This window comes from Leptonychotes weddellii, chromosome 11 (assembly GCF_054177405.1).
Source record: "Leptonychotes weddellii isolate Sample4059 chromosome 11, ASM5417740v2, whole genome shotgun sequence".
NCBI lineage: Eukaryota > Metazoa > Chordata > Mammalia > Carnivora > Phocidae > Leptonychotes > Leptonychotes weddellii.
Window position 1 is genome coordinate 12,399,381 of NC_138379.1, and position 24,126 is coordinate 12,423,506.

The following is a 24,126-nucleotide window of genomic DNA, read 5'->3' on the forward strand; positions in this document are numbered from 1 at the left end:
TTGCCGGTGTGCTGGGGCCAGCACGGACAGGACAGCTTCTTCCCCAACTGGTCTTCTTGACTCCTGTCAGGCAGTTCTGACAAGTGTGAATTTGGGGTCAGCAGCTCCTGTGCTCACACGCAGTCACTGAACAACCTTGGACAAGTCACTTAACCTTTAGCAAATGCTGTTATTTAAAGAAATTTCTGCTTTCAACTGCTTCCAAGAAAACCACTCGACAGTTTCCCACCAAGTTGAGGGGTTCTTTGTGAAGGCTTGACTGAAAATATATGCCATGTGGCTCACATGAAGTTCATTTTAGGGGTGCCCTGGGTCTCGCCTTAGAGTCATAAGCAGAGATCCTCCAGAGCAAGGAACACAGATACAACAAAAACAGGTCTCATATGATCCAGAGAACTGCCCTACTCCTTGAGATGACAAGAAACGATTACAGATGTGAGTCATAATGTTTTTAATTGTAGAGGCTGTTGTCCATTCAGCTCTGCCCACGTGGGCAGGTCTGTGGCGCCTGCTCAGAAGTTAGCAGCAGCAATTTCTCTTTAAAACTGGTTAATGATTCTCTCTGGTAACCTTGGGCATGCCTTTTTTTGGCTCTCTGCACACGGCTGGCGTATGTTGCCTATGGTTTGGGAAGCAGAGCCATCTCGCGAATCCCCTAATTCCTAGCTGCGCCAGATTCTGAGGTCGAATCATTCCTTCCAAAGCACCCTTTCAATTACTGGCTAGATTAAGACTACATTTCCCAAGGGCCCTCGAGGTTCCCATCGCTTCTCCCACCCCTTCCGGTTTTACATCCAGGCTCCGCCCATTGCGCGCACCGACCAATAGCGCATCCACCTGTCGCTCCCGGCTTAAACTGGACGAGGGTGGTAACGTTTCAGGAGCGGCGGGGGGAGCGGATCCTGTGTCCCGGGCTTGGTCTTTTGAATCGGAGAAGCAGATTCGTTATGGCGGTAGCGGCCGGAACTAATTCGGTCAAGAGTCAGGAATTGGAGAGAGAGGTCCGCCACTAGGCAGGAGCAGGCCTTCAGAAAGATAGTATTAATCCTGGCTGAAGTTTCTGTCCAGTCTGATTTTCGGTCTTCTCCTTCGGGATATGAATCTGCTGCCGAAAGTCGAGAGTCCAGTGACTCGGCAGGAGAAGATGGCGACCGTGTGGGATGAGGCTGAGGTGTGCGCCGGGAGAGTTGGGGGTCTTGGAGCCGGGGCCAACGGGAAGACGCCTTTGGCGGGAGGGTAGGAAGTGGTTGGGGGCGGGGGTCAGGGTCTGGCCTGGTCCCGGGGTCGGGGCCGCTTGGAATGTGGGCAAGGGTCTCGACTCCTTCATTTTGGTTTTATGGGCGGGGAAGCTGAGGCTGTGAGTGGGCTGAGGATGCGGAATCCTTGACCCGAGTAAAAAAAAAAAAAATTTTTTTTTTTTGTTTTTTGGTTTTTTTTAACAGCAAGATGGAATCGGGGAGGAGGTGCTCAAGATGTCCACAGAAGAGATTATCCAGCGCACACGGCTGCTGGACAGTGAGATCAAGGTGGGCTCACAGCCCCAGTGGCGGGCAGCGAAGCCCCCACAGGGCAAGCCCTGGAGATCCCAGCAGCGTCTTTCACGTTGTTCTCGGCCTTTCCAGGAAGACGTAGGGCCCACGGATTAGAAAAAGTGAAAAGAAAACTAAGCCTTCAAAGGGACACGAAGAGGGACAGGGTGGCGGGAGGGCAGACCTGAGAGAAGGATTCATCAGACTGCCTTTTGCAGCGAGGTCTTTAAATATTTCTCTTGAGAATCTTTCTTTCAGAAAGTCCTCATTTTACAGATGAGTAAACAGGTTTTTACTGTGGTGAAGTACCCAGCCCTTAATTAAGAAGCAGAAGCTAAAACCTGTATTTGCCTGATTCAGAGCCCTGCTCTTTTCCCTCTGCTACAGCTACCTTCAGGAGGTTTCCTGTTTTGCCCTCTGCTGGATGTGGACACAGGTTCACCCTTCAGAGAGCTTTAGAGCTGAGTGGATGGATGTTGGAAGGTCCCCTGGGCAGCCCGGGCCTCACCAATTACAGGGCCCTAGGATAAGCTGAGCCCAGGCTGAACATTTGCTTCCACTTGCCCTCATCCCAGATCATGAAGAGTGAAGTATTGCGAGTTACCCATGAACTCCAAGCCATGAAGGACAAGATCAAAGAGAACAGTGAGAAAATCAAAGTGAACAAGACCCTGCCGTACCTTGTGTCCAACGTTATCGAGGTGTGTGTGTATGTGGAGGGGAAGAGAAAAGGGTCAGCCAGGCTTGGAGGCAGCCTGCGATGGGGCCATTGGAAAAAGAGTGGGTGAAAAGTTTTGAGGCCCAAGTTGCACGTTAGAACTACACCTCCTGGGGCCCCCTCCCTAGTGGGCATTTCCAGGGTGGTATATATACACATCTAGACACCCTGAAAAGGCCTCAGAAGCCACACATGTTTCCTCTTTACTTGGGAGGTAGAGAGCTCTTGGGGGACAGAAAAGCAACACCTAAAGGGATCTTATCAGTCCCCTGGCTTATCAGCCACACCTTTGCTGAGACTGGGGCTAGTCTGAGGAAGGGGGTGGATTGTTTTCACCTGGGAAGTGCTAGTCTCTGAGGAGTTGAGGGGGCTGAGCAGGGCCTCTTGACCTGAGCTTTTTCCCTTCCCAGCTTCTAGATGTTGATCCCAATGACCAAGAAGAGGATGGTGCCAATATTGACCTGGATTCCCAGAGGAAGGGTAAATGTGCAGTGATCAAAACCTCTACACGACAGGTGAGGCTAGCTCAAGGATAGAACTAAGGAGGGTGAGGCGTGGAGGTGGGACAGGACTAGGGAGCTTTATTATTGAAGGCAGTAACTGAGATTCAACCTAGAATTTTTCCTACAGACATACTTCTTGCCTGTGATTGGGTTGGTGGATGCTGAAAAGCTAAAGCCAGGAGATTTGGTGGTGAGTGGTGTCCCTGAACCTGGGCAGGGCTTTTCCAGTGAGGTTTCTCCCACTGACTAGCTGAGCCTCTGCCGCAGGCCCCGGTCACTGTTGGCCCTGAACCTTGGCAGAGCAGCCCGGGGAGTCTGAGCTCATCAGCTTGCTCTTTGGTTCTTGTCTTCCCTAGTCCTGTATTTTCCTTTCACTTTACAGACACCTGCCACCCAGCCAGTTAGTTAGGTCTTGAGCTGGGACAAATCTGAAGGCTTTGTGCTCTGTCCCCAGGGTGTGAACAAAGATTCCTATCTGATCCTGGAGACCCTGCCCACAGAGTATGACTCTCGGGTGAAGGCCATGGAGGTGGATGAGAGGCCCACAGAACAATATAGTGACATCGGGGGCCTGGACAAGCAGATTCAGGAGGTGAGGGAGGCACGGGCTGCTAATAGCATTGCCCACCTTTTGTGTTTTTCTGCTTCATTGACCAGAGCACTTACTGCCAACATGCCTCTTATAGCATTCCAGGGAGGTAAGGAGGGTGCCGTGTAACAGTTTAGGAGACTGAGGTCCAGAGATTAAATGACTTGTTTTTTTTTTTTAAAGATTTTTATTTATTTATTCATGAGAGACAGAGAGAGAGAGAGGCAGAGGGAGAAGCAGGCTCCCAAGGAGCAGAGAGCCCGATGCGGGACTCGATCCCAGGACCCTGGGATCATGACCTGAGCCGAAGGCAGACGCTTAACCATCTGAGCCACCCAGGCGCCCTAAATGACTTGTCTTGAGGGTCACAGAAGGTTAGGACCAGAGCCAGGACTGGAACTCAGGCTCCTGGTTCTTACCCTGGTGCCTTTCTACCATGTCCTGCTGTTCCTGGAGCGGCCGTAGCCAGCCTTGGTGGGAGTGAGCATTCTGTGTCCTTCTGATGCAGGGGAAGGAGAGGCCATGTCCCTGAATTGGCGTTAGGAGGTTTGCGGGATGGGGTTGAAGTCATTAAGTGTCAAGCGGTAGGATCCCTCCAGGCTTCACTCTCCTCACCCAGGACTTCTTCCTGGCAGCTGGTGGAGGCCATTGTCCTGCCAATGAACCACAAGGAGAAGTTTGAGAACTTGGGGATCCAGCCTCCAAAAGGAGTGTTGATGTATGGCCCCCCAGGTACGGGGAAGACCCTGCTGGCCCGGGCCTGTGCCGCACAGACCAAGGTGAGTGCTTTGGAAGGGAATGAGGAAGAAATGGATAGAAGCTAAAGCTCTGCCAAGCAGGCTCAGAGGGACCTCTCTTGGTGCCTTTGGCCTGACTCTTGTCACCGTGCCCCTTCGACAGGCTACCTTCCTGAAGCTGGCTGGCCCCCAGCTGGTGCAGATGTTCATTGGGGATGGTGCCAAGCTGGTCCGGGATGCCTTTGCTCTGGCCAAGGAGAAAGCTCCATCCATTATCTTCATTGATGAGCTGGATGCCATTGGCACTAAGCGGTAAGAGGTTGCTGAGTGGGGGTGCGTGGGTGGCTCAGTCGTTTAGCGTCTGCCTTTGGCTCAGGTCATGGTCCCAGGGTCCTGGGATCGAGCCCCACGTCGGACTCCCTGCTCAGCAGGGAGCCTGCTTCTCCCTCTGCCACTCTCCCCGCTTGTGTTCCCTCTCTCGCTGTCTCTCTCTGTCAAATACATAAAATCCTAAAAAAAGAGGGGGGTGGTGCTGAGTGCCACCAAGGAGATTGTTTTAAATTCCAACTATTTCCCACCCTGTCCCCTCCTTCCCCTGGAACAGTGGCAACTCTACTCTTGTGGTTCTACGTCCTGAATTCTGTTCGAACTAGCTTCCTTGCTTCTTTTTTCCCCTGACCATCCATTCTCCTCACGGCTACCTGCATGTTCCTTTCATACCTGCTTGCTTCCCTCACATACACCCACACTCCCTCACACAGACATCCTACTTGAAACCCTTTGTGGGCCCCTGTTGCTCCTTGGGATAAATGCTGGACTTAACCATGGCCTGCCTGGTCTGCTGTGTGGCTTTCCCTGTTCCCCTCCACTTCATCCTGGACCTGTCCCCGCCCCCACCTCTTCCCAGCATCCATTTAGTTAATTTTTTAAAGATTTTTATTTATTTATTAAGGCCATTTATTTGAGAGAGCAATTGAGCACATGCACTTGAGGTGGGGGAGGGGCAGAGGGGGAAGGAGAGGAAGAGGGAAAGAATCCCAAGCAGACTCCACCCCTGAGTGCAGAGCAGGAGGCGGGACTTGACCTCACGACCCTGAGATTATGACCTGAGCTGAAACCAAGAGTAGAACGCTTAACCGACTGTGCTACCCAGATGCCCCAACATCCCTTTGGTTTATAGGTCCGCTCTATGATCGAAGTCCATCTGGCCCTGGTGGGAGAGAGTTTACACCTGTTCCTTTTCTAGAATATACTTTTCCTGTTTTTTAGTGGTTGGTTGCCTAGCCTGTGTGTTCTCACCGTGAGAGATACTTCCTCAGGGATGCCTGTTTGGGCTCCCCTTTACACTCCAAGTCTGGATCCCATATTTCTAAGCTTTAGCTCAGTTTGCAGTGGCACATTCATTGGGGGATAGCCCAGGCAGTGGTTGGTTTTGCTCACTGTTTTATCCTCAGCCTGGCTGATACCAGGAGCCTCTCCAGTCTCTCTCTGACACCTGTTCTGTGTCAGTCCTGGGCTGGGGGCCGCAAGTTGAGCGTGACCTTTCCCTGCCCTGGATAGTTGGGTTAGATTTCTGGTGGCTGGAGGAGGGGAAGGCTCTGCCCAAGTTGTGGCCTCATCAGTGTGTCGGGCCTCTTGTGTGCCCCAGCTTTGACAGTGAGAAGGCCGGAGACCGGGAGGTGCAGAGGACAATGTTGGAGCTTCTGAACCAACTGGATGGGTTCCAGCCCAACACCCAAGTAAAGGTGAGTATTGTCATCACAGATGAAGAAAATGGAGCTTAGAGGGCAGGGCACCTTCTCGGTCACCCAGCTAGTGCAGCTAGAATTAGAATTGAGATTGTCTTTAACACCGTTGTTTGATGTGGACCCTGGGCTGCCTCTCTGCCTCTCTGCTTGGCATGGCCTTGACTGTTGTCTGTCTGGGAGCCCCATCTTCCTCAGTTCACGTTGCTGCTTCTCCCCTTGCTCAGGTGATTGCAGCCACCAACAGGGTGGACATCCTGGACCCCGCACTGCTCCGCTCAGGCCGTCTGGACCGGAAGATTGAATTCCCCATGCCCAACGAGGAGGCCCGGGCCAGAATCATGCAGATCCACTCCCGCAAGATGAACGTCAGGTGAGCAAGGACATGAGCAAGGCGCTGAGATCTGAAGGGGCAGCAGCAGAGCCATCTCTGTTGTCTTTCTCGTACTGAGTGTCCCCAGGTCTCCGCCCACTCCTCCTCCCCTCCCTGTTCACACAGAACTCTTCCACATGCCAGCCTCCGTTTCTCCCCCAAGCCTGAGATAGAATCTTGCTTGGGTCCAGGCCCTGATTCTGGGTGCTCTGCTCCTTAGAATCGCCCTGCCTCTTCCTCCCCTGTGGTCTGAAGGTGCACAGGCTGGAGGCCCTCAGTTTCCTTGACTCCCCCAGCATGGCTCTGGGGAATCCAGCCAGGGGCCAGGTGGACTTGGATTCAGATCTGTGTGATCTCCAGCAGGTGGTATTACCCATCGAAGCCTGAGTTTCCTTGTCTGGTGCTTGGGGGTAATGGCACTGACCTCATGGGGTTGTGGCGCGTCTGGGGAAGGGCTCGGCGCAAGAGACCAAGGCAGCACTGTGCTGATGCAGGACTTCCTCAGGGAGACAGCCATCCTCTTGCTCCCCTGCCCCAGGCTGAATCAGTCCCTGGAATCACAGGTGCAGATTTCTAGAAGGCTAGAGCTCAAAAGACACAGAAATAGCCTGTTCTCTGCTTTGACTTACCTGCTCTTTGTTCTGTAACTCATACTGAGAAGAGAACAGGCACAGCGGGGAAGGGAGGGATTTGCCGACGTCACAGGACGAGTGGACCTCGCTGCCTGGTGGGGAGGGAGTATGGGAAGATATCCTCTCCCGCCCCTCCCTATAACCATAAGTAACTGAGTCCTGTGGTGTCTGTCCCCCTTTCCCCCCGGCCCCCCAGTCCCGATGTGAACTACGAGGAGCTGGCCCGCTGTACGGATGACTTCAACGGGGCCCAGTGCAAGGCCGTGTGTGTGGAGGCGGTGAGTGGTGGCGTAGGGGAGTGGGTTACTTCATGCCTTCTTGCCCCCCTTCCCTAAACAGGATGGGGCGTTTGGCGGGTGGAGACTGCTGGGCGGGGGAGAGGCTCAGAAGGCCGAGGCCTCTAGGAGCCGGGCCAGGGGTGCGGGAAGGCACCCTAGAGCCTGTCTGTCCTGGGTGCAGGGCATGATCGCACTGCGCAGGGGTGCCACGGAACTCACGCACGAGGACTACATGGAGGGCATCCTGGAGGTGCAGGCCAAGAAGAAAGCCAACCTGCAGTACTACGCCTAGGAGGTTGCCCGCCACACCTGCTCCCTGGTCTGGTGCTGGTTAAAATCCATAATAAAAGATGGTTGCAGGTCCCTGCCACCTGTCTGTTGCACCTTTCCCGGGGCTTGGCTGGAAGGAAGAGTGGGGCCTCTGCAGGAGGCTCCCTCCCCACGTGCTGCTGCCTGGAATCCCTGAAACCACTGTGGGCCTCAAAGCAGTCGTCAGGCGAGGCCCTCCGGGAAGGATGGGTGCGTGCTACGGCTGCTGCCTGGGGTCTTCCGCCCCCCCATCCGCCACCGTGCCCCTCCCACCCCCTTTCCTGCTCCCTGCCCCACCCCTCCCCTTTAGAGTCAGGGCCCTGCAGCTCCAGAACCAAGGCCCTGAATAGAAGCCAGCCTTTCCCCTTTGGCATTTTGGTCCCTCATCCTTGCTTCCCTGTAAAGCCAGGCTCTGTGTCTCTGCTCCTTGAAATTCCTCCCGTTTCCTGGCCCCTGAGCCTCCTGTTTCTCCACGTGTCCCCATTAGCTCTCTTGGCTCATTTCCTCCTGCTGAGAAATGAACCTTGAGCAAGAGCACTGAGAGCCCTTCTAGGCCTAACCTTTGGTCACAGTGTGTTCTCCCCCACCCCCCAGTTCCGCCGTCAGCCCCGCTCCCCATCAGGTCCCACGTCCTATCCGTTTCCTCGAAGATCTCGTTGGTCCTCTGTCCGTCCAACCTTCCAGCTCCCCTGCATTGTAGCTGGCCTCGTGTGGTTCACTGAGGGCCTGTTCTGGGCCCTGTGCCCAGCGGATCTTGTGCATAACTGGATCTAGTTCTTCCAGTAGCCCCCAGTGGGGTAGTCCCATTTCCTAGATGCGTGTGAGCAGCTGGGCCAGGATTGCTCTTAGGTGGCATAGCTGGGATTTAAACCCAGGACAGTAAAGCACGTCTGCTTTCCCCTGTGCTCTTAGCAGCAGCTTTCGGGGGCCCTGGAATGCCTTCCAGAGTAAGAGCGTCTCCGGAATCCTGTCAGCTCTTACCTGCCCCCTAGCAAAAGCCCCTCCACACTCTTTTCCGCCCTCTCCCTGATTGGACGGGCCCACAGTGAGCTGCTGACAGAGCCAGCTCATCTGGAGGGCTCGGCTCCTGGCTAGCTTCCCAACGCTGGACTCCCGTCGCCTCCAGGCTGCCTTCTAGAGTGTGCCAGTGCTCGCAGGGGTGATCCCCTTGGCAGTCCCATTGACTTCCACCCCTTGCCCAAGGCGCTCCCAGTAAAGCCTCCGAGGGCTTGTGGTTACTGTCCCCTGTTCGGGGACAGACTCGGCCAGGGACAGACTCTGCTCGCCATTGCTTCTGCCCTCTCCTGACCAGTCAGGGCATTCACCTCCTGACCGTGGCACAGCAGTGAACCCACACTCCCCCAACTTCCTCATTCGTGAACGGGGGCCTCACTGCCTCCCCCGGGCAGGCTGAGTCCTGTGATTGCACGTGTACCTGTCACCTGGAAGGGCTCAACGTGGGTGGGAGCCCCAGTGCTGCCAAGGAGAGGGTGGGGGCGGGCGGGGGGACAGTCCCGGATTCCTTCCTTCCCCGGGCCGGGCCCTGGACTGTCACAGCCGGCTGGGGCGGCTCCCTTTCTGCGGACAAGCCACCAGGTCAGAGCTAGGCACTCCCCGCTGAGGATGCCGCTGCCTGGGGCTTCAGCCCGGAGCAGCCTCCAGGACGGACAGACGGGGCAGTTCTCAGCCAGGGGCTCCTGAAAGCCGACCCGCATGGCTCGGGGAGCACAGTGGGACTCCGCTCTCCCCTTCCTGCCTTCCCGGGCGTGCGCTGTGAGGAAGCAGCACCCCCCGGCGCCTGAGGCTGCCTTTACACTCAGAGGAAGTGAGAATCCGTGAAGGACCTCATGATCTTTCTAATTTTACTGAAGCAAAGCTGGAGATGACTGTGGATGGAGCCCCCTTCCTCCGTTTCCTCAGGGGACAGGCTGGGGAGAAGCCCCTGGCTCTTAGGTCCATAAAACGAGGACAGCCACCCTGGGGGTGCTGTCGGCTACAGCGGCGCGGTGCCAGGCTTGCGGCTTTGGGCTCCAGAGCCAACAGGCCAGGCAGAGCGTGAACGGCTGTGCCCTGTCCTGAGAAACGCTGCGAGGGTAACCGTTCAGAGAGGGGCACGAAGCAGAAGAGCTGGAGCGGGGCTGGGGATGCCGAGGTGGGCAGGGTGGCCCGCTGACCTGGGGCGGGGGGGGCACAAAGCCACCAGCCTGGCTGGAGCAAGGGGCGTCCAGGAAAGCCCGGCTTGACCATGGACTGTGGTGTACAGGAGAGAGGCAGCCAGTTTGTATATAATATTTATTCATATCTTATCTATAGTTATTTACAGAAAGAAACGGAACCACAGCACAACTGCTGTAAACCCATTCAGACCCTCTTGGCGGCCGCTTCTCAGAACGTCCGTGGTCGAGCAGCAGGGCTGAGCCTGGCTGTGGAGCGGGCCAGCTCAGTGCCTGGGTGTCCGCCAAGGGAAATAGCCGGGGATTAGGGCTTCAGCGTTCTCCCAGAGCACATTCCTGCATGCCGACAAGGCGGAGCCCTCACCACCCCCCAACCTACCCTCGGCCACGGTGGGACAGGAAAAAGGGCCTGGGCAGGGAGGGGCGGCCACAGCCCACTGTTCCTGCCTCCAGGGTATCTCCGCCTGGACCGGCGTGAGCGTCCCTGAGCTGGACCAGCAGGCCTCTCTGGCCCAGGGCCGCTCACCGCCCTGCAGGCTGCTGCTTGGCAGCGGGAGGTGGCAAAAGCTGCAGGCGCTGCCAGGGAGCATTTCCTGGGGGCACAGGAGCTGGCCCAGGGCTGGCAGCCACGAGGAGAAGGTCTTGGGAAGCACCCCCGGCTCCATCCCGGGCTGGGTGGGACTGTCAGTGCTGAGTGCGGTGGCGAGGGGCTACGCGAGCACCTGCCTCTCCTTTCTTTGGCCTTAGAACTGACAAAGGAAGGGCCAGGACAACGGACACAGCAGAGAAGGCTCCCCAGCCTCAGCGCTCAGGCTGCCCGGGGCTTGGTGCCTGAGCAGAAGGCCAGGAACCCCAAGGCCCCAGAGGGAGACAGCTTTGGGCTCCCCGAAGCCCTGGGCTCCTGGGGCTCTTCTCACTCCCCCTGTGTGCTTGGTGGGAGAGGCCTCCGCTTGGGAGCAGGGCTGCTATTCCTCAGTGCTCGCCGCGGGAAGTGCCGGATGGCGGGGGTAAGGAGACAAGACCACAGCGTGGCTGGGTGCAGGCATCGGGCCCTGGGCCCAGCGCACGATCACAGTGTCGGTCTCACGCGTACCTCTGTGCGCGCACACACACACACACACACACACACACACACACCCCGTCCTCTAATCTGGTCAGAGGGGCGCTCTCAGGCACTCGCCCTGTGCCTCACACACGGTCACAGACTGAATCCGAGTCTCTTATTGCTGGGGGGCGGTGGGGGGGCCGTCAGGGGCGGTCACCCCGCAAAGAGCGAGAAGAGCACCATCACCACGATGCCTGTGCAGAGCAGTAGGACTTGCTGCAGGGAGTGCCTGTGGGGGGAGGGGCCGGGCTCAGGGAGGCGCTGAGGGCGGGCCAGAGCCCAGAAGCCCACCCCCCCGGGGGCGATGGTGACGGGCACTCACCATGGGTCATCTTCCTCCAGGAGGTCGGGCAGCACGTTCACCAGGGCGATGTAGAGGAAGCCGCCAGAGGTGAAGGGCAGGATCCAGGCCACGGTCTCCTCTGCAGTGGGAGCAGAAGTCCCGACCGGCTGGGGGCCCAGGCGAGCCATGTGCAGCACCCGCTCCCACAGGGGACACTTGGGGCAGATCCTGGCCGGGACACGGGCCAGGGCAGCTGTGCCCTCTGGCTGGGGCCCCTCCGCGGACCACCACCACCCACCACGCCCGTACCTACTCCCTTGGGGGACTGCGTACAGATGGCGAAGCAGGCGCCCAGCAGGCCCCCCAGCGCCGTCGAGAGCTGCAGCTTGGCTGCGCTCCATCGGTCAAAGCCGGCCCGGAGCAGGATGGCAAAGTCGCCCACCTGAGGGGAGGTCCAGATGATCACTCTGGTCCCCAGGGGACGGCTACGGACTTGCACACCGAGCCCCCTGCACTGGCCCTGCTGCTGGGCCCCCCAGGCCGCACCGCCGAGGCTGGGACCCCATTCACCCCCACCCCCACCCGGAGGCTGGAGCACAGCTGAGATGGTGGCCGCAGCCTGGTGGGCCGAGCAGCTCCAGGCCTCCAAAGCCTCGTCCCCAAGCCTGCTGCTTCTGGGCTTCCCACCCCAAATCCCTCTCCGAAGTCCCACACCCACACTGCTGCCATGGAAACCCTCTGGCACACACCTCGTGGGGGATCTCATGCAGAAGGATGGCCATGGTGGTCAGGAGCCCAATCTGCAGGGAAGGGAGTCTGTGGGGTTCTGGGCCAAGGGCCAGGCACCCCCTTGTCCACTCAGTTTACAAATATTTACTCTGCTGAGTGCTCTGGCTGGACGCCATGTGGCTACTAGAAATATAGCAGACAAGGAACCTGTCTTCACAGAGCTAACAGTCTGGAGAGGGAGGCGAGAACTGAATGAACACACAAAGAACCACAAGATTACACAATGACAGGTGCTGTGGGGGAAGAGATGGACCGGGTGGCATGGGCATGAATGACAGGGGCCTCATTTAGATGAGGGGCCAGCAGAGGCCTCTTTGGGGAAGTGCATGTCAGCTGAGGCCTGAAGGATAAGGAGCCAGGATTTCAAAGAGTGGGAGGAAGAACATTCCAGGCAGATAGAATAGTGTGTGGTGGAGGCCAGGAGAGGGGAAAGAGCTCGGCCAGCTCAAGAGTAGGCAGACCACTAATGTCAGAGAGGGCCGAGGGAAGAAGTGGGTGAGAAGCATCTAGAAGTGGGCAGGGCCCAAGCCTAGCAGCCTGGCAGAGGTATGCAATCCCAACAAGGAGTGTTCGCAGTAAGAACAGACCAGTGGCTAGGACAAAAGGCGGCCATGTGCAGGAGCCCTCAGGGCTCGGATGAGGGTGTTGGTGATGGAGAGAGTGGGAAGTGCACAGACTGGAGACCTATTTTGGAGGCAGAGCCAACTGGTCAACACAGGCACCATCACTCCCTCCAGAAAGGCCTGGGGCCCACCTGGCCCAACCCCCCACTCACCTTCTTGCTCACAAGGAAGCTGGCAGCTACAGCCAGCCCGTGTGTGAAGTTGTCTATGGTGTTGGCCAGCAGGTTGAGATAGCCACTGACCTGCGTGAGGGGAGAGGAAGCCAGGCTGAGCCAGGCGGGCAGGGTTTGGCTGGGCCTGCCAGTTGGGGGGTGGGGGGGCGGACAGCTGCAGGAGGAGGGGGCCCTGAGTGAGCCACTCACTTTGATGGTCTGGACCACAGCACTCACGCCGGGCTCTGCAGCCGGCTGGGCCAGATAGTGGCCTCCACTGAGCGCGGCAGCAGCAGCGGGGTCTTTGCTGGGGGCCTAGGGCCAGGAGAAGGAGGGAGAGGGAACATTAGATGTTCCCCCACTCGGCCAGGGTAGACATGGGAGGGGAGTGAGAGATGGAGACACAGAGGCAGGAACAGCCCTTTGGTCTAGCTAGACTTCTCTGCTGCTCAGTCAGCTGTGTGCCCGCAGGCTCCACTGACCACCTTCCACGCCGCTGTCACTCCCAGTCTAAGAGAACAAGCCACAGCAGGGGCCCACGTCGTCACTCCCCAGATCTTCCCAGCTGGCCCAGCCTCCCAGAGCCCCGAGAGAATGGCCAAGAGACCCTCTTTTCGGGGCTCAACTCAGAACCTGCACCACCAGGCCCTGGCACCACATCACAGAGGCTGACCTGTCCAGGCCCCGGGGCTTGGGGCTCACCTGGCTGGTCCCCTCCTTCTCCTTGCTGTCCTGCAACATCTTCTCCAACGCCAGAAAAATGAGGAAGCCAGCAATGACCCACAGTCCCAGCTGCTGTTGCTGCTGCAGGCTCTGCCCCTCACCACCTGCAGGGGGCAGCACTGACAGGCCAGGCCAAGCCAGGGCCACAGAAGCGGGGACCATTTGGAATGGGACCTCGTCAGGGGCAGTGACAGGCGAAGCGGGACTGGACTGGCTGGTGGGGAAGCTGGGCCTCAGGGACTGCCCCAGGGGCCAGGGTGCTGAAGCAGGACGAGTTCCCTGCCAGATGCCCAGATCCCCTCTCCCAGTCATTCTGGCAGAGCAGGCAAGGCCTAGGCAAACCTTGGGCATGGGCACCAGCTCCCTCTGCCCTCCAGCCCCCCGACTGTGGCCTCACTCACCAGGGCTGGCACTGCATGTGTAGGCCCATGCCTCGGGCAGCAGGTGGAGAAACACATTGCCCAAAAGTCCCCCCAGGGCAAAGCTGAGCAGCTGCTTCAGGCGGCGGGCCCCAGCTACAGGACAGAGATGCGGAGATGCGGGGCTTGGGGGCTGGCCTATCAGAGCCCCCGGCCAGACCGCTGCCCCACCCAGCTTGCTGGGCGCTGCGTTTTTCCAACCAGACTGCAAGCCTCCAGAAGGCTGGATTTGGCCTGCTGCCCTTCCTGGATCGTCCCCCCCCCTGCCCAGGCCAAGCCCTGCCTGGGTGATCAGCAGGAAATACATCACGACCCACTGGACGACTGTGGAACCACTACGGCTTCATGGTTAAGAGACAGGGCGTGGGAGCCCAACGGGTCCCAGCTCCCCAACCCACCAGCTGGTGACCCTGGGCAGGTTACTTCTGGGACTCAGTTTCCCCATCTGTAAACCGGGGATGATTGTTATCTGATAGGAACCTTGTGGGAATTAAATGACAATACACATAGCAAGCGCTCTTTAAGTGGGAATTTCTCTCTTCTCAGTCACTGTTACTCTCAGAAAAGTGGCAGAGATTTGAGGACTTTTGCAGACTTGCAGCATCGAGAGTTGGAAGTGCCCGAAGACTGTCTCCAAACGCTTGGTTTGATAGAGAAACAGGCCCAGAGGGCAGAGGCCGCTTGGCTGGGGGGGGGGGGGGGGTCAGGTGGGATCCCAGGGGAAGCTGCCGCTTCCAGGCTCTGTGACCTCAGCCTGGTCAAAGAACTCCTCTGTGCCTTTGTTTCCCCATTTGTGAAATGGAGCTAAAAACCCCAGTCCCCCTGAGGCTGACCTCGCAGGGGCACTCCAAGAGGGGCGAGATGCTGCACAGGCCAAGGCAGCAGGGCCCCACGAGGGCTCTCTTCGCAGCTGTGGCGCCAGCCCTCAGCCCGGCGTGGACCACAGATGTGCTCATAACCATCTGCTGGACGAAGAGTTCCCGGGCCCCGCAGGCGGCAGAAAGGCCTGGAGCACGCATTCCGAACAGATTCCTGGAGCCCGGGGCCAGGCCTGCGACGGCGCACTCCGGGGACGGGCAGCAGGCACCTGCACTTTCAGCAGCTACCCACCCAGTCTTCTGTAGTTTTCATTACAAGTTATGACGTGTCATCCGTGCGTCGACAGTGCACAGCTGCGTGTGCGGCGCCAAAGGGGAGCCTCCGCCCCGGCTGACCCAGGGGCCCTGGGTGGGGGGGCTTTTCTGCACTGAGGGTGGGGCAGCGCTCGGCCGGCTAGCACATGGCGGTGGCCACCCCCCGCTCCCGGCCCCAGGCCCCCTTCTGAGTGCTCCGCCCGTTTGAGCTGCTCTCCTCTTCACAGCAGCACTTCCGAGGCAGATACTAGTACTATCCCTAGTATTTAGGCTCGGAGCCTAAAGTTAAGTAACTTGCCCCAGGCCACCAGCTGGTGAGTGGCAGAGCCAGGCGTGGAACCCAAGCGGCCTGGCACCCACGTTTCCAACCACAATATAGTTTCTCAGTCAATGTTTGCTGGCTTTTATTCTTTCAGAATAAACAAATGCACACGTGAACGAACAAATGAGCCTGGCGCACCCTGGTCTCACAGGGTGAGAAGTTATGTGTTCCGTCCCTGCCCTCCACCCCAGACAGACGTGGGACCCCACTCTCCCAGGGCCCCGGGCGCCAGGGGAGGGTCACCTACCTTCTGAGCGCAGCATGGTCCCCATCTCCAGGGGGATCACGAGCAGTGGGAAGACTCCGCTGAGCCCCACCATGAGTGAGCCCAGGAGGGAGCAGATCCAGGTGTCCAGCCTCTCTCCGCTCAGCAGGGCCCCCCAGGATTCGCTTTCCTTGTTGTCCAGGCGACAGGCAGCTGCGGGCCCCCGGCTCCGGAGGGCCGGCTGGGAACCCCCAGCCCCTCCCAGGAGCTCTAGGACAAGCGCAGTGAAGAAGAGGAGCCTTTGGCCCGCCATGCCACAGCCAGGACAGGGACATCCAGGCATGCCACGTGCTGAAAAACACAAAGCCTCTTACGTGAGCTGCCACCCTTGGCCGCACACCTGCTTAGCAAACGTGGCATCCTAACCCTCCCCCCAGACGAGCGGCCATGGCATCCGCTCTCCCGCCGGCCTTGCCCTGGGCCTCTGAGGACCCCAGTGATGGGTGCACAGAGCAAAGGGGCTCTACCATTCCACACCCCACTCCCGAGGACCACACATTTTTTCCTCCCGAGCCTGCTCCAGACCGTGTGTCAGCATGTCTGCCTGGAGCTAAACTTTCCCTAATGACGGGGTGAGGCGCTGGCTGGGTTCCCTTCAGCCACCGGCAGGCCCAGCCCAGTCGGGTGTCTCCAGCTGCCAGGAGAGGCTCTGCGGCCAGGATGTGCTCCAGCGAGGACACCCCGGGGACTGAGGTGGCCACTGTCTGGCCTGATGGGCAACACCTGATGGTGCAGGTGCGGAAAGCAGGCAGCGGAGCTAGGGCAGAACCATCAGAGCTTCTTCCTCGGCAGTGAGCCCCCCGTCCCCAGGGCGCGGAGACAGACAGGAGGTGGAACTGCAGAGAAGGATCCTTCAGTCGGGAGCTGCCTCACGGATGTGCAGAGCACAGGCTTTGGAGACCGGCCCCGAACTCTGTGCTCTGCACCTACAGCGTTTGGAATGCGGGCAAGTCCCCGAAGCCCCTCTCTGGGCCTCGGTTTCCTCGTCTGTGGGATGAGAGAAGAACTGCCTCCCTCACTGGCTGTGACAATGAGGAGCTCACTAAGGCCGGTGGCCGTGCCTGGCAATGGAGGAGGCACGGGAAAGCCCTCCTTATACTGCAGGCAGCCTGGGACACCCCCGGAAGGAAGGTTCCCAGACGCTGGATCACAGGACATGGATGTGAGTCAACCAACAGAGAAGTTCAATCTGGAAACTCGGGCGTGAGCTTTAAATGCGGTCTGCCCTGCCTCATCTGGCCGTGACCTTGAGCCAGCGATGTCCCTGCCTCAGTTTCCTCACCCCCTGATGCAGGTGGGAGGGTGGAAAAGATGCCCGCGTCCAGGAGCTCCGGGCCTTTACGGGAGACCCTGACGAACCCCGCCGGGGCTCCCTGGGGACCAAAGGCAGGACTGGGCCAGGCCAGACTTGGGAGGCCAAGGCGGGAGACGCAGAGGTGCGGGGACCGCGGTCTGGGGAGAGGGGAACGGGGTACGGAGAGTGAGAGAGGAGAGGGAAAGGAGAAAGCAAGACAAAGTCAGGAGCGAGAGAGCCAGAGAGGGTGGGAGACGGACGCGGAGGAGGAAAGCGAGGGAGCGATGGGCAGCGACGTGCGGGGCGACAGGGGAGAAGAGAAGCCCAAGGAAGTCGAACTGCCCGGCTCTGGGCCAGAAGGGGGGCCAGAAGCCCGGGCCTAGCCCGGGGCTGGCAGGGCCCCCGAGGGTCGGGCGGTCACTCACCGTGCAGCGGCGGCGGCGGCGGCGCTGCGGGCTGCCCCGGCCATCCAGCAGCGGCGCCGCGCCCCGCCCCGGGTCTGCCCCGCCCGGCTCGGCCTCCCGGCCCCCCAGCCCAGAGCCGCCCCCGGCGCGCGGCCACGTCACACGGGACCTGTCCGGAACCCGACGCGCGGCGCGCCGCGGGGCCGGGGGGGGAGCGGCGGTCGCGGCGCGCTTCCGCCTCGCGGCCGTGGGGGACCCGGGAGGCCGGCGCACTTCCGCCCGGGCGGACGGCGCGGGCGGGGGGGGGGGGCCGGCGGGGCGGGCCGGGCGGAAGTGGGAGCCCCAGGGGCAAGGCGCTCAGCCCCGCTGGGGAGGGCGGGGGCGGCGGCCCCACAGGGACCGCGAGCCGCTGGGTGGCTGGGCTTGCGGGTCTGGCCGCCGCTTCCTCTCTCGGGCCGCAGTTCCGCCCGAGGCCGCACGGGGGCGCGCTCGGTTGCCAGCAGGCGCCGCCGGGAGCCCGGCCGGGGTCGGGTGGGTTCCTGGCTCGGGCGCTCCAGCTCTGAGTCAAAGCGGCCTGGCTCCTCCATGAACAAGGGAAAGGGGAAGTGCCTGCCGCAGGGAGGGGCCTGGCCCCGGGAACCTCAGAAGAGGGAATTTTATTCTTACTCATCGAATTATTTTTATGCTTTGGTTTTTCACTGGGAACCTCAGGCCTTTGTCTCCAGGGCTTGTAACCCTTTGGGGTCCAATGCATGGTGTCTTGATACTGCTGCTCGGAACCCCAAACCTGGGGGAGCTGTCGCTTGTGCTTCCCTCTCCAGGAGGAAGCTAGGCCTGACCCCAGCCTGGGGCAGCAAGCAATAGCATTATTTACTGGACACTACTACGTGCCCTTCCCTCCATTTGCACTGTCTCGCTGAGTCCTTTGATTCCACTGAGGTGTGTACTGTTAGCCCAGGGCCACACATGGCACAGATGACAGAGCCAGGTTTGCATCTGGGTGTCCCTGAACCCAGAGCATGTGAAAGCACCTGTCACTTCTAGGGGGTGGGAGTCTTTCTCTCTGGGAATCAGGCAAGACTGTGTAATATTCAGGATGGGGCATGTGGGGGCTCGGGCAGAGATCGCCTCGGGATGGGGGTCTCCAAGCCTCTGACCCTCCTGTGTCTCCCGTGGTAGCTCCCTTCAACTGTCCTGTGTGGCTCTTGCCTGCTGGGGTCTCTGAGGGCACACTGGGCTCTCACACACTGCACCTGGTGCCCTGTTTCCACTTCACACTCCAATGTCTGCCCTTCTTAGACCCCCCCCAGCTCCTTCCAGATGGGATCAACTTTCCTCTGAAAGCCTCTTGTCTGCCTCAGCACACCGGGCCCATAGGTCGGCCAGAACGCTCTCCTGGGCCTGTCCCTGAGTTCTGAAGTGGAAGCCCTGGGTTGGTTTCTTTGCAAAGGGAGGAAGACAATCGTGGATGCTGCTCTGGGATCTCAAAGATGCCACCCCCCCCCACCCTGTATGCAAATCTCTCCATCCTATGCAAAGCACTTCACAATATACAAATGATTTCACAATAACACAGTCAGCATTCCTGCCTCTGGGGGCTGAGGGCTGCGGGCCACCTGCAGGAAGGTAGGCAAGACCCAGCCTGAAATGTCACTTGCTGCCTTCTCACTGTCCTTTCCTCTCATCTGGCCTGAAATTTCCACCGTCAGATTCCCTAATGGAGTCAAGAAACAGAGCACGTTGGGGGGCTCTAGAAGAGGACCGCGAGCAGGGAGGACCAGGTGGAAGGACATGGTGGGTGGTCTGATGTGTGGCTGTTGACAACAGTGCATTAGATCTGCCAGGGGATTCCAGGTAGAGATGAATGAGAAAAGAAAGATGCAGAAATGATTTATTGAATATGATCTATTTTTTAAAAATATTTTTTATTAACATATAATGTATTATTTGTTTCAGAGATAATCTATTATTTTTTAAAAAGATTTTATTTATTTATTTGACAGAGAGAGCACAAGTAGGCAAAGGGGCAGACAGAGAGCAGGAGAAGCAGGCTCCCTGCAGAGCAGAGAGCCTGATGCAGGGCTCGATCTCAGGACCCTGAAATCATGACCCAAGCTAAAGGCAGACGCCCAACCGACTGAGCCACCCAGGGGCCCCGATCTACTATTTTAAAATAATGACAAAAGGGGGGCCCCTGGGTGGCTCAGTCGGTTGAGTGTCTGACTGGGTTTCGGCTCAGGTCATGATCTCAGGGTTGTGAGACTGAGCCCCACATTGGGCTCCATGCTCAGCGAAGAGTCAGCTTCAGATTTTTTCTCCCTCCTTCTCCCTCTCCCTCTGCTCCTCCCCCTGCTTATGTGAACATACGAGTACACACACACTCTCAAATAAACAAATAAATAAATAAACTCTTTAAACAAAATGCTTGACGGAAGTTTCCTCATCTGTAAAATGCCTCAGTTTCCTCATCTGTAAAATGGATTACTGTATCAGATTGTTGTGAGGAGTAAATGAATGAATATACGCAGAGCACTTAGAACTATGCCTGGCACATGAGAAGTTCTACTTCAGGGTTAGATATTATCATCATTGACATGTGTGAATACATGGGTATAAAGAAAATGTTACAGGGGCACCTGGATCGCTCAGTTGGTTGTGCGTCAGACTCTTGATTTCGGCTCAGGTCATGATCTCAGGGTCATGAGATCGAGTCCTGCATGGGGCTCTGTGCTGGGTGTGGAGCCTGCTTAGGATGCTCTCTTTCCCTCTCCCTCTGTCCCTCCCCCTCCTCTAAAAAAAAAGGGAAAGAAAATGTTACAGCAATGAACAGATACATTAGAGACACAAGACAGGGACCAACCTCACCCCTCTCCTTGCTGAGCACAGATGAGCATTTTCCAACACATTTACCAATTGGTTGGGAGGCCACAGGGACATTCTGGGTTGAGGCACTGGACAGAAGAACTTTAGCAGGGCAGATGAGCCTAGAGAGTGCTTGGATCTGAGTAGCTCTGAGGCGTCTGACTTGGGGGACTGCAGACCCATTTCTCTGACTTCACTGCGTCTGACTTTCACACATTCTTCCCGGCTCTGGTATCTTTAGTGGGGGCTTTTTCAGCAACCAGGTCTCAGACCTCTATTTCCTGAAGGTAGGACTGCCCCTGGGCCCGGGCCTGCTGACAAGGCGGTGGCTGCAAGACCACCATGGCCTGGAATTGTCAATGTTACGACGACCCTCCCCCTCCTCTGGCTGTGCAGTGCTGGATGCTCTAGGCTGGGGGTTGATGCACAGTTTCTGGGCTTCCAGAGTGTGGACTTCTCTTTCTCAGGGCTTTCCGTGGGGTCCATGGGCCAGCAGCAACCTCTGTAGAAAGGCATCTGAAGCTCAGGGCTGCGATCACCTTGTCCAAGGTCACAGCTGAAATGAGGCTGTTCTTACAGTGGACTCGGGCTCCACATCTCCACACCAAACCTGCCCCTGGGGAACCCCTGACCTTAACCCTCTCTCAAGTCATTCTTCCTAGAGTAGCCTCAGCTTCCTACTGAGTTTCTGGAGTGTTTTCTCCCCCAGATCCTGAGCCCTGGCCAGATGATCCCCCAGCAACTCCATAGCACCACCCCTTTCCCCTAGCCACCCTTCCTGGGCAGCCCATGGGCAACCAAGCCTCACTACTTTCTGTCTGGCCTCTCTGCCTTTATTACTATTTTTTTTAACTTTTCTCTCTTTCTTTTTTTAAAGATTTTATTTATTTATTTGAGAGAGAGAGTGAGAAAGAGAATGAGAAGGGAGAGGGTCAGAGGGAGAAGCAGGCTCCCCGCTGAGCCGAGAGCCCGATGTGGGACTCGATGTGGGACTCGATCCCAGGACTCCAGGATCATGACCTGAGCTGAAGGCAGTCGCTTAACCAACTAAGCCACCCAGGTGCCCCTGGCCTCTCTGCCTTTATAATCCTCTTTATAAGCCCCTTCCCATCCCCTGGCAGGCCTGGCATGTTCTTCCCCTTCTGCCATCTATTGACTGAAATCCAGCACGTTTAAAAGGCTGCCCCTCCCTCCTGAAGCTTTCTGGATCTGTCCAGGCTGAAGGCCCTCAGTGTTGTGTGCCTTTGGGGTTCTTAGCCCCATCTCCTGCATGCACAGGCATCCCCCCCTTTGCCCCCCACCCCCGTCTTGTGGGCTTCTGGAAGGAAAGACAAGCTTTTGCCTATACCCTGAATAAAAATCTGTCCAAATGAATTTAATGTCTTTCTTTCCCCTTCAGGAGCGCAAATGCAGATACTTCTGTATTATGCACGGTCATTTGGGCCTTTGCAGGGCCCTCTTTTACTTTATGTGTTTATTGAGGTATTTTCTTCCTTGTCACCCCTTCCGCATTCCATCTCCCTGCCTCCTTCTTGGGGGAACCTGAATTTTGCCATGATCAGGTTTTTGGTTTTTTTTTTTTAAAGATTTAATTTATTTATTTGACAGAGAGAGACACAGCGAGAGAGGGAACACAAGCAGGGGGAGTGGGAGAGGGAGAAGCAGGCTTCCCACTGAGCAGGGAGCCCGATGCGGGGCTCGATCCCAGGACCCTGGGATCACGACCTGAGCTGAAGGCAGACGCTTAACGACTGAGCCATCCAGGCGCCCAGGTTTTTTCTTTTTTAATGAGGAGTTTTCTCATATACCTGTATGCCTGGACAATATTGTTTGATTTGGCTTATTGATTGATTGATTTTTAAAGATTTTATTTTTAAGTAATCTCTACATCCAATGTGGAGTTTGAACTCACAACCCCAAGATCAAGAGTCGCATGCTCCACTCACCCAGGCACCATTTGGCTCTTTTTAAGACTAAGGAAAATAAAAGTTGTTATAAGGTTCTCTTTTACATTATTCAGTGAGTTTTACAATTGTTTTCATATAGGACCTGCATAATTGTTAATAAGTTTACTTTAAAGTATCTTACATTTTTGCAGATATTTTGAATAGGATAATTCCCATTACATTCTGGATGATTTATTGATAGCCTATAGGAAGGCAAATTATTTTTATGTGTTCCTTTGATGCCTGGTACATCAACTACTTTTTTTTTTTTTTTTTACCGGTTCTCATAATTTCTCAGACTTACTCTTATGTCTTCTGTCATCTCCTAATAACAAAAGTATTAAAAGGAAGGAACCAACATTGCTATTTGTAGAGATATGTTTTGGCTTGGTTTTGAACTTCACAGGAAGGGCAAGTATTTGTTTTCTGGGACTGGCTTTTTCACTCAACAGTATGGCACTAAGATTCATTCATGTTATTATGTGAAATTGGTTCATTTGCTTGCTTAACTGCTGAACCACGTGCCGCTGTGGATGAATCCACTGTATTTTATTTACCCACTCTCTTGTTGGTGGACTTTTGGGCTATTTCAAGACTTCTGCTATTAAGAACTGAGCAGTTTTGAACGTTCTTGCCCGGGTCTCTTGGAGCACCTGCCAAGGTCTCTCTTGATTTTACGCCTGGGAGGTGGGGGTGTGGAGATAGGCTGGGCCTCCACTTTATAAGATAAGGCCAGATTGTTTTCTCTAGTGGTTACAGAGCTGCTGACTAGCAATGCCCTGGAGATTGAGCAGCTCTACCTCTTGTCCAACACGTGGTGCTGTCCAGCTTGTTCATTTTTGCCCTCCCAGTGGTGTCAAAGAGCATCCCACCCTGGTCCGTCTTTGTGGTTCCTTCCACACCAGTGAGCTTGAGCATCTCTCAGATATTCACTGAACACGTGTGCTCCCTCTTCTTAAAAATGCCCGCTCATGTCTTTTATCAATTTTTCTGCCGGATTCCTTGTTTCTTTTTTTGTACCCCCCCCACCCCGCCCCCCATGGACTTGCAAGAGTTCTTTATGTATTTTTTGATGCTTAACCTTTGCCGGCTGCACGTGGCGGGCGTCTCCTCCCGATTTTGTGGCTGGCTTTTCACTTTCTCCAAGGTGTCTCCACTTCTCTCTTCCCTCCCACATCTGTGCCAGGGACGCCCATGGGCGCTGCTAGTGCGCGCGCGCGCGTGCGTGTGTTTGGGGGGGGGGTCTCGTGTCCCTCAGAACCCCGCGTAGACCCACCCCGCCGCTCCTCCTGCTCCCGGGGCTTTCGGGGACCCCGCTCCTCTCCCCTCGCAGCCTCCCTCCCGGCTTCGGCAGGGGCGGCCCGGGGCGGCGGGCTGGGGGCGGGAGGCCGCCCCGCGCCGGTGCCCCCGCTTCCCCCCCGCGCCGGAGTTATTGATCACTTCCGGCTCCTCACCTGGGGGCCGGGCCCCTCTCCGCTCCGCCGGGCAGCGGCCCGCGGCAGCTCGGCGCTCCCTGGGGGCGGGCGCCCGGGGAGGGGCCCTCTGGCCGGCGCTCCGGAGGCGGGGGCGGGGGCCCGGCCTGCGGCGGGGGGCTGGGCTGGGGGGGCGGAAGCTGCGCGAGCAGATAAGCGCCGAGGTCGGTCCTGCGGTGAGACAGTGCGGGACGCCGCCTCCTCCCCCTGCCTCCGCCGCGCCATCTCCGCACCCTCTGTTCCCCACTCCCCCCACGCCGGGCTCGGCATCCTGGGTGGAGATCCCGGGGAAGCGGGGGAGGGAAGGAGGGGCTCCGGCCTGCGCCTTCAGTTCCCAGCCTCCGTGATCTCAGCTGGAAAGTGGGGGTAGGAGGCTCCACTTATTCCCCCGGGCTGTTGGAGACGGAACAAGTGCAGGCTGGTAAAAGCCCTCGGAGGATTTGAGCCTTTTGTAAAGGATGGGTACCCCGAGCCCTTCTCATTGGTCCTGCTGTACCCGCCTGACGCCAGGCTTCATCCTCCTTGCACAGATGGGAAAGCGAGGGTCTCACCTGAGGTCACACAATGCAAGTGCAGAGGAGGATGGAACGCTTTCCACTGTCCCCATCCCGGGGACAGCTAGGTTTCGTAGAGCCCGATGCTTATACAATTTGAGTCTTTAAGAAAAAGACTACAAGGGGCGCCTGGGTGGCTCAGTCGATAAGCGTCTGCTTTCGGCTCAGGTCATGATCCTAGGGTCCTGGGATT

The 24,126-nt window shown here is 57.4% G+C and overlaps 2 protein-coding genes and 1 long non-coding RNA gene across 11 annotated transcripts; 1 reads left to right on the plus strand and 2 right to left on the minus strand.

The window, feature by feature from the left end:
- Nucleotides 1–877: 877 nt before the first annotated feature.
- On the plus strand, nucleotides 878–7,474 carry PSMC3 (proteasome 26S subunit, ATPase 3). Of its 2 annotated transcripts, XM_081798111.1 has the most exons (12): nucleotides 881–1,171; nucleotides 1,443–1,526; nucleotides 2,105–2,230; nucleotides 2,658–2,762; nucleotides 2,878–2,940; nucleotides 3,205–3,342; nucleotides 3,975–4,118; nucleotides 4,240–4,388; nucleotides 5,725–5,821; nucleotides 6,049–6,194; nucleotides 7,023–7,104; nucleotides 7,286–7,474. In XM_081798111.1, exons 1-12 carry the CDS (start codon nucleotides 1,097–1,099, stop codon nucleotides 7,394–7,396), a joined length of 1,320 nt encoding a protein of 439 aa, XP_081654237.1. In that variant the 5' UTR covers nucleotides 881–1,096; the 3' UTR covers nucleotides 7,397–7,474. The 2 variants fall into 2 exon arrangements, with proteins under 2 accessions (XP_081654238.1, XP_081654237.1); XM_081798112.1 differs by lacking the exon at nucleotides 3,205–3,342 and having other exon boundaries at nucleotides 878–1,171.
- A 2,217-nt stretch (nucleotides 7,475–9,691) lies between these two features.
- Nucleotides 9,692–17,259, minus strand: SLC39A13 (solute carrier family 39 member 13). Of its 8 annotated transcripts, none has more exons than XM_031024644.2 (10): nucleotides 17,121–17,259; nucleotides 15,384–15,692; nucleotides 13,664–13,777; nucleotides 13,242–13,381; nucleotides 12,750–12,854; nucleotides 12,540–12,629; nucleotides 11,725–11,775; nucleotides 11,289–11,417; nucleotides 11,015–11,114; nucleotides 9,692–10,921 (listed from the first exon to the last, which is right to left on the minus strand). In XM_031024644.2, exons 2-9 carry the CDS (start codon nucleotides 15,682–15,684, stop codon nucleotides 11,052–11,054), a joined length of 993 nt encoding a protein of 330 aa, XP_030880504.1. In that variant the 5' UTR covers nucleotides 15,685–15,692; nucleotides 17,121–17,259; the 3' UTR covers nucleotides 9,692–10,921; nucleotides 11,015–11,051. The 8 variants fall into 8 exon arrangements, with proteins under 8 accessions (XP_030880504.1, XP_081654239.1, XP_030880506.1 ...); XM_081798113.1 differs by having other exon boundaries at nucleotides 11,015–11,142; nucleotides 11,285–11,417; XM_031024646.2 differs by having other exon boundaries at nucleotides 13,242–13,366; nucleotides 17,121–17,258.
- Nucleotides 17,260–19,315: 2,056 nt separating this feature from the next.
- Nucleotides 19,316–23,806, minus strand: LOC145716132 (uncharacterized). Its single transcript, XR_014138564.1, has 2 exons — nucleotides 23,362–23,806; nucleotides 19,316–20,517 (listed from the first exon to the last, which is right to left on the minus strand). It is a non-coding gene; the product is annotated as an uncharacterized LOC145716132 (long non-coding RNA).
- Nucleotides 23,807–24,126: the final 320 nt, after the last annotated feature.